The 9,073-nt window shown below is 29.6% G+C and overlaps 2 protein-coding genes across 2 annotated transcripts in view; both read left to right on the top strand.

Annotated features, from left to right (window-relative positions):
* LOTGIDRAFT_170749 (hypothetical protein) overlaps window positions 1-1,709 on the top strand; it is a gene marked incomplete at both ends in the record, with an annotated part of 37,586 nt that extends 35,877 nt beyond the window's left edge. The window contains 2 exons of the mRNA XM_009046587.1: window positions 789-878; window positions 1,426-1,709. Of these exons, the coding sequence (XP_009044835.1) occupies window positions 789-878; window positions 1,426-1,709 (374 nt within the window). The remainder of the gene's footprint in view (window positions 1-788; window positions 879-1,425) is intronic.
* Window positions 1,710-3,154: 1,445 nt separating this feature from the next.
* Window positions 3,155-9,067, top strand: LOTGIDRAFT_237345 (hypothetical protein; the record flags this gene model as incomplete). The annotated part of the gene is made up of 5 exons (XM_009046586.1): window positions 3,155-3,206; window positions 7,541-7,633; window positions 7,781-8,090; window positions 8,467-8,617; window positions 8,894-9,067. 5 exons carry the CDS (start codon window positions 3,155-3,157, stop codon window positions 8,957-8,959), a joined length of 672 nt encoding a protein of 223 aa, XP_009044834.1. The 3' UTR covers window positions 8,960-9,067.
* Window positions 9,068-9,073: the final 6 nt, after the last annotated feature.

The raw sequence follows: 9,073 nt of genomic DNA, 5'->3' as shown, positions 1-9,073 counted from the left end.
TACCCACCTACCTCATAGAAACCTTAAGTCTAATCAAGAAAATGGTAAATAATCCAGAAAACCTCTTTCTAATCCTTTCTACCTTACAGCTATATGAAGATATTAAGTAATTATTATAAGTAAGATTTGTGATAGAAGTAGGCGTATAATTATCGTAGCGTAGGAGTGATTGAAATTTGAGATTCTCTAACTAGAATAGAAGTATTACAGTACATGACATTTCGTGTGTCATATGAATTATAATTTAACTGAAAATTGATCTAGTTGAGAATTTTTTTATTTCAAAATGTCAAAGAACTTCTAAATTTATTTAAAATGAATTTGATATTTTAAACAATGTGATTATAATTTCCACCTTGATGTTATTTATGTATAACATTTATTACCATGAGAGCTTTCCTTTTTGTTATTTCACATTATCTGTGTATTGAATCTTTCTGTATAGTTCATTTAATTGATTCAATCAATGTTCATTTATCGATAATGTGAATGTAACCTCATAATGTATGCCATATATTGGATAGTAGAATGCATGCATATAAAAATGGATATAGAGTACCAGTTATCTGTTTGACACCCCTCAAGTTTCTAACAAACTCTTCTACACATGCATTCTATCAATATGATACTATATAATATATATGATTGGAAGAGTTCATTTGTTAACTTAGGGGTGAGTTTGTTGCCTGTCAAAATATATCCAGTTTTGTATAATTGGATGTAAAACTTCATTCATTTTAATAATATATCATGAACGTAACCCTATAATGAATATATATAATGTATAGTGATAAAACCTGCTGAGAAGAAGACAGGGGCAATAACTGGTGATAAAGGCAATAAATATTACACTGAGGAACTCGATAAATTACAACCAGGTTGGTTTCTTAAGATATACATGATAGTCTAGTCTAGTCTGTATTTATATTTGGCATCACAATGTCACAACTTTACAAACTGTGTCTAATACCTTGACATTATAAAGCACTTACTTATATCCCGGAATGCATTGAGTTGATTTAACTGTACACTCGGAAATACAGTCAATCGGACTGCTCGACATAAACACTGTAAACATTATGGCTTATGGTTTACAGACCTGTCTAGGGCTCTGGTTGGTTGTATTTGGTGGCATACAATCCAATCAAATCACTGTATTTACAAACTTCCAGTCAAGGTTTTAAACTCAGTTAATAACAGCGTTATAGTGATATGGGAATTTATATGATGAAGTTTCTATTCTCTGTATGCTTTCACATCAATTTTATTGGGATTATTCTTATGGAAGGTCTGGTATCACCTCAATTGAGATGCACTTCTCTACATGACCTTCCAAGAGTTCAGGGTACAACAATAAACTGAATCGTGTTTTACAAAATTGTGAATGGTATGATGTTGAAACTATTAGGACAGATTTAATTTCAGTTGAAGAATCCATGGGTAAAGTGGAAACAACAGTGTCTCACGCTGCCCCTCCTACATCCAAAACAAAATCTGAAGCTGAGATCAAACCAACTACAGTTCATCAGGTCCACGCACCCAAACCGAAACCAGTTGTTCCAAAAACTATGACCAGTAAAACAGCTCATATTACAGGAGATAAAGGAAACAGACTATACACAGAAGAATTGAATAAATTAGATCCATTATTAGGCAGTAAGATATCAGAAACAGTTTATAGCTTGCAAGTCAGAATCTTAGATCTTTAGATCTCTCTTAGTAACATCTCTTTAGTTTTTCTTAAAGGGACGGGTGTGCCATTTTGGGAGGTTTATTTGAGTCTTGAATAAATAGTCTGGAAATGTACGAACAACGCATAATTCCTTTCAAAATACTTCAAACTAGGAATTTAACTCACTATTTCAATAAATGTCTTTTCTATATATCACAGAGTATCTTAAAATAACAATTCATCATTTTAACATTCAAACGCAGATAATTCTAGACATACATGGATTGGAAGGCTCAAATCTTGACAGTGAGCTATGAACACTATTACTGATTGGCTTAGCTAAAAAAAATTACATTTCTGAGACTAAAATATAATTTGTGATAAGGAATGGCCTACCAGTCCCTTTAAACTAATGTTCAGCTCTTGTAGTTAGTTAAGATATCACCGTGGAATCTGTACATTTAGTAAAAGCTTTTTATGCAAAATACAAAATGTTTTATACAAAACATATCAAGATATTTATATCCACGAACGATTCAAAACAGTTGATGATGTAATTCAAATATTAAGAATTACAATATATATTTAGCAATGACAACTTACATTTTTTTCTAGAACCCCGGTTCCCAACTTGGGGTGTTTTCAACCCCTTGGGGATGTGGGACAAGGGTGTCAGGGGTGTGGACAACTGGTGTAGGAGAAGAATTTTTTTGAATTGAGAGAGAACCTCACATCATCACATGCTGAAAAAGGTTGGGAACCACTGATCTAGAAGAAGGTGCTAACTTATTTTTTGTATAATTCAATATGTCATAGCTCCTAGTGCTGAACTCTTTACTAATATATATATATATATATATATATATGGTCTGTCTTTGTATATTTTTATTAATATCCCTTAGTTTAGAAATGACTTCTATTTCTATAGATTATTGTCTTTTAGATGAGACTACTCTTCTTCTTTTTTTATTATTATATTTAGTTAAGTTTGACGTCACATGTCTGAGCCATATTTTACAAAAGCATGATTTTATTATTGTTCATCTGATTGGTTAATCATTACAACTTTGACCAATCAAATTGCTGTTGCAAAGTAAACTATACTAATAATGTTATTCTATATACTGTAGAATTAAGTCCCTCTTCACAGATTCAAACTTTAACAAACATCTTTAAAAGACCTACTTTATTGTCAGAAAAAACATCAAAGCTCGTGGCCTATAAAACAATTGTTTTCTTTGAGAAAATGTAATAGAAACTTTTCTGATGTTTGACAATTAAGAAATCAATTTAAAATTTTCTATTTTTTATGTCTTATTATACAGAATTGAATAGAAGAACTTTTTCAAAGTTTTTTTTCTTAAATGTCGTTCAAATATGATAAAAATTATTTCTTCTTTTTTCAATTATATTCTGTAGAAATAATGTAAACATTTTATAACGAGGGAGGCATTATTCATTATTCTTTCACATTAACTTACAATGGAGATGATAAAAGAAAATTTTTCGTTGCTCTTGTCTTTCACTGAATTAAGTAAGTCGATAGATTTTCTACAGGTGTGTGGATTCGAATTATTGATGAATGAAAATAGTTTCATTTTAAAATTGTTAATTTGTGAACATTTTCTCATTTTCACCTACGGTTTTGATTTTATAAAATCCGTACAAGCAAAACAATTACATTATCCAAAAATCTCATCCAAATTGGGAGCTATAATTGTATATATGTAGTACTGGACTTTTCAAACAAGAAGTGCCATCAGTTGTTTTGAAAAGAGTAAGCAGGATATTTCATTTGCTGATGTATATTATGTTAGATTTTTTTTGATAGAATCAATGTAATAAGATCTTCCAGGATTATATTACTGAAAGTTCTAGGCTATAGTCCTTTATAAAGTGTCATCATGTATAGAGTTTCAATCATATTCTCCTACACACATTCATTTATTTCTGTATATTTGATAAACCAGTTTAGTTACCTGAACAATACATACTAATGGAACTCTTGTGTATAGAGCTTTTTTTCTTACATTCTGACAAAAAGTCAAGTATTTTTCTAATTTCTATGGTAGATTAGAAAGAAAATATAGAAAGCTAAAAAGTTTGAGTGCCTTTGTTAATGTGTAAAATTTTAGATAAAAATTTGATTGAAAATATAGAAAATTGGTCATTGGCCCAAATTATTATACCATTAAATAGTAATAGGTTTGAGGAATCTCTGAAAGGTTGACGAAACCCAAGCTTAAAAAAGTCTTTTAATCCGAACTTAAAGCTAATACTTTGAAGAATGACCATGGAAGAAAAGTCTTGTGGACCCAGGTGACCCAAAATATAAAATATATATGAATGAATATGATGTAGAATTTGACCTGTTATAACGTTATTACATTATCTCTGATTTTAAATCAATTCTAAAATTCACACTGTGAGTTATATAATTCAATTGATAAGATAATCAGGTTAAGCTATTTCCATCTTTATTCAACTTACAGTGTAGGTTTACTCTAAGGTAATTAGAATTTTAGATATAAGATTAGAATTAAAATAATGCGGGGGTGACAAAAAGTGCAAAAAAAATTATGATATAGAATTTATTTTATCGGAAATGATGACGAATTTGATAATATCTTTAATAAGGGGTATTTTTCTATTGTCTTTAGAATGCACTTACCCCTTTTAATAATTTCATTATATGTATTTTTATCTGTATTCAAAGTTAACAACTTGAATTTGCCCCAGAAGGTGTTAAGTAATGTTTTTGCTATAACCCGTCATTACTTTCTCTAGACTTACAAATCAGACAACTTACCAGTTTCTACTGTCTCAGAATATTGTAGTCGTTTTTTTCTGTTATAAAAGAATTACTGAATTTACCCCAGAATGTGTTGAGTAAAATTTTTGCTATAACCCTCTCATTTCTATAATTGGATAGACTTAAACAGACGTTCTTCTTTCTTTTGACTGGATTTTGAACTGAAAGAAGAAAATTGAATTGAAAACTTGATTATGTGTGTTAGTGAATTTGCCCCAAAATGTGTTGAGTAAAAGTTTTTGCTATAATCCTGTCATTTCTATCTTTAAATATAATTTTCTATAAGGGTTAAGTATATTTTCTTTTTTCTTTTGACTTGATTTGGAGATTAGAAGAGAAAACCTGAATTGAAAACATAATTTTTTTTTTTTCGTGAATTTGCCCCAGAATGAGTTGAATAAAAGTTTTTGTCATTATCCCTTCTTTTTGTTCATTTAATATTAATGTAGTGATTTCAATCCATTGTAAATAGTTGTATTCTATAAACAGATATATGTATATTGTTGTACCGTTGTGCCCCTCCCCTTTAAAGAATGACAATCTTATTTGTGTATTTTGTAATTGTTAGATGATTAATTAATTAAAAACAGAAGTGATGAATACTTATTTTAAATATCTTATGGTTTAAAAGTAACCGCTGTCAAGTATGTGTGTTAGTTGGTTTAAGAACTTAGTTGAACAATTTCCATGTAAAATTGATTTACTTTTCATCAAGTTATTGACGTTAATATTCAAGTACGGTAGGCAGAAAAAAATGGAAACAAGAATAACGTCAATGAGTAATAATAATAACACTCTGGAAGGCAGAGTAAAGTTTCCTCCTTAATCTCTATATATTAAATACATTAAGTTAATGATAAAATAAAAATTTTTCTTTGAGACGTTTGGAATTCAAAGTTTAAGGTTTAAAGCCGAATAAGATGAACTTTATCAAAGTCTTTGGAGTTGGATTCAAGTGCTGAAAGGTTGATAAACAGGTTGTAAAACGACCTAGGGACATTCTTGTCTATCAGTAGAGTCATCAGTCTATTGATGTGTAATAACTATTATAATGTAATGTTTATTACAAAGAGCCAGTATGATTCATCATCATTGTATTATTAGTTTTAAGTTTTTTTCATTGTTTTTTGCGTTCACAGGAGAAGCTTATGACGAGAATAGTACCGTTTACTCTTGACATCCTGAAAACTTGATTCATTTGATTGTACATAGCATGTTTAGAACAATAGAAACACTTCTTCATGCTTGATCAATCTCGTTAATGGTTTAAAGGGAAACAGTCGTGTAAATATCTGTTTAAAAAGCTGATATAGCCTTTTAGGTATTCACTTAGCCAGCTGACGTAGCTCATTCAGAATAACAATGCTGCCTAAAGTGTATCTTTACTTATAAAATAATATCAAATTATGTTGCAAAACCATCATCAGAAAAGAGCCAGAAAAAGACCAAATGAAAGATAGTTGATTTGTTGTCTCCTTAATATTATTTATAAACTCACTCTCACTTTGCTTTTTAATTGTCTAATTGCAAATGGGATCTTCAAGGATTTTCGATCTGATAAGAGATAAAGGGAGCTGAAAGTCAACAGTCTTGATGGTGTTTATTATTTCATAATGAATAGTGGAGTCAGGTGTCTAGAAGAGTTGACATACTCTGTCATTGTATTTGTTTAACCTAGGTACCTTTAGATGCTAAGTTAAGGACGATATCCCTTGATGTTGTTTATTGATCTATGTAACTTACCAATTATCATGTCTATTAATTAACTAGAATAATATTCAATCTCTAGTTTTCTCTAATCATTTCTCTGAACAATGTTTTCTCTCTCGTCTATTTGTCATGTAAAACGTAATTAACCATGTCTTACATTTGTCTGTCTATTAGTTAACAAAAAACAAAAAATAACTTCCAAATTGATTTATAATTAACATTATTGAGTGTTGTCAATGTTGATTTTTGATTAATGGTTAGATCTGGTGTATGTATGTTATATTCTCTTAGTCAGAATCATGATTTTATATCTAAGTTTCTTTTTTTAATAAGAAAAATCACTTTTTTCACTTTAAGAAATCAACTCATTTAGGTTATATCTTAGAGTTAAATAGGTGAAACGTCGCATTCTGTTTTTAATAGAAAAATCTATATTTTCAAGCCTATTGTTTTTTAACAATTATTTTATAAAAAAAAGTCTATATCTCATCATTTCATTTTAATCTCAAGTTGACAATCAGACATTTTCTCCTCATATTTTCTTTTTTTTTAAATAGAGCGTATTTATTTAAATAAAAAATCACAGACATTGACAAACAATATGTATTAGCATTGACGTTTTTATCACAAACACAAGACAATATTATGGAATAAGCAAAATATTAATCACATAATGTGTCGTCATCAGATTAAAATGAAGTTTGGTATTTCGGGAAAATTTTTAAACTTCTACTCATAAAATAACTATCTTGCTTTGCCTCCAATTTCTATAACTACGTTACAGAACTAATAAGCTGATGAATTATTTATTTTTTAATTATCAACTCATTAGAATTAAGTAAGATTATAAACCTACTCATGAGAATTCAACTTATTCTTGCTAGTACTATTTTATGATATTTTGAATGATTGAAGGATTAGAGAAAATGAATTTTTTTGTTATGAAAATTTTCATAAGTTGAAATTGTTACATTTTTTAAAGTATCATATTAATAAAATTTCTAAAACATAATTAATACATTTAAAATATAATATCAAATTCATCTGAAAATTTACCTTTTTTATCTAAAAATCTTATTCTCAAGAATGAAAAGAAATCGAGATTTCAGAAAATATAATTTATTTAAAAAAATATATATATACAGCTGTGGATACTCAAGTTTTTAAACATTTGCCGGCTAATATTCTAGATCTCGTTTAGATTTCAACATAGAGAGGATAGATTCTCTTTATATTATAGTATATTGCATAGTTCGTCACTTCATAAAACATTTTTTATTTTTGTGATTTCTACGCTTTTTTTCTTAATTTTCAATATTTTTATCCAGTATTTTGTGTATTTTCAGAGCCAGTAGATGAGAAAAAGACTAAAGAAGAAAGTAGTCCGGTAGTTGGTGATAAAGGTAACCCATATCATACAGCAGCTTTAGACAAATCAGGTAATATTACAGAGGTTTATCATAATTATATATAATTTATTTAGCTGAAACGTGAGTGAGACTATTGGCCAAGACTTCAAATTTGATTTTTTGACTACCTACAAGGTCGATGTATTCAATTTTACGTATTCTTTCATTTTATTTCAGATTCTAAAAATAAAGATGCAAATTCGCCCAATCAAAATAAAACAGATTCGAAAAGTGACCAATCAAAGCCGTCTCAACAAAGTGATAAATCAACCAATGAGGTGTCAGAGAGTAAAAAATCATCCAATGAGAAAGACAGTAAATCAACCAATAGTAACGCAGTTAACAAGTCAGTAGACAGTGATAAAGAGTCGAAGTCCCGATCATCCAGTGTAAATAAAGGAAGGACGAGTTCATCCAGTTCAGTAGATAATCTACCTACTCTAGCCACTAAAGAACCACCTCCTTTAGTTGATGAAGAGGAAGACAGGTAAATCTAATCTATGTGTTTTGATGAATGAAAGACTAAATAACATATCTCAGATTGGTTCTGGTTTGCCTTCTGTTTTTTGCCGTCTGTTTTTTGCCTTCTGTTTTTTGCCTTTAATTTTTTTTCTGGCTTTTATTGTATTTTAGTTAGATTTTTGGGGTTTAACTTTTTCTGGACAATGATTATATCATGAAAACTGATCGTTTAACATTAAGTTCAGTAACATCAATACTGAGTATTGTCTTGTAATCAATTCTAATATCTTGTCCAACAGTTTGGATTTAGAAAAAGCTTGGATCAGAACTGCAATATTAACATTAATGATGGTTTCATTAGAGATAAAGTGTAACTTATAAACATTGAAATGTATTTTCAGTCCGTTATTTGGTAATGATTCGACAGTATCGGATACACTAGGACAAATTGACTTGAAAACAGAGAACAAAAAAGATGATAAAAAAGATAAAAAACCTGCAAAACAACCTGGTGGAAAACTTCCCAGTAAAGCAGACCTTGTTGATGATGATGTAAGTAGCCTACAGTCGATTCTGAGTACTCCGACATTCTGCGGGATCCGCCATCTTTTTCTGGTCCCAAGTGATTTCCTTCTTATGTCAGTTGATATGATCAGATGGAGCACCAAATGGTATTTTTTAACTGGGGAAAATAATAATGAGTATACAGGACTATGGGACTATTCCAGAACTTTAGAACAATTCAGCAAAAGCAACACTGTTGATTCTAATAACATCTAATAATCTAATAACAAATTACTTGTAAGCCTGGTTTATGATTTTTTGTAGGACCAGAAACCCCCTCCATTATTTGGTGATGATGACGATGAAGATGATCTAGATTGGCTCAGTTAAAATTTTTACAATTTCACAGCATAAAGAAATAATACTCTTAAACTTTACAATGAATCCTAGAAGACCGTGTATACAGGTGCTTACATAGGGACCATTCACCAAATATACGGGGTC

The sequence above is a fragment of the Lottia gigantea genome, assembly GCF_000327385.1.
Source record: "Lottia gigantea unplaced genomic scaffold LOTGIsca_103, whole genome shotgun sequence".
Lineage (NCBI taxonomy): Eukaryota > Metazoa > Mollusca > Gastropoda > Lottiidae > Lottia > Lottia gigantea.
The sequence above is the reverse complement of the archived record's forward strand: the minus strand, read 5'-3'. Positions and strand labels throughout refer to the sequence as shown.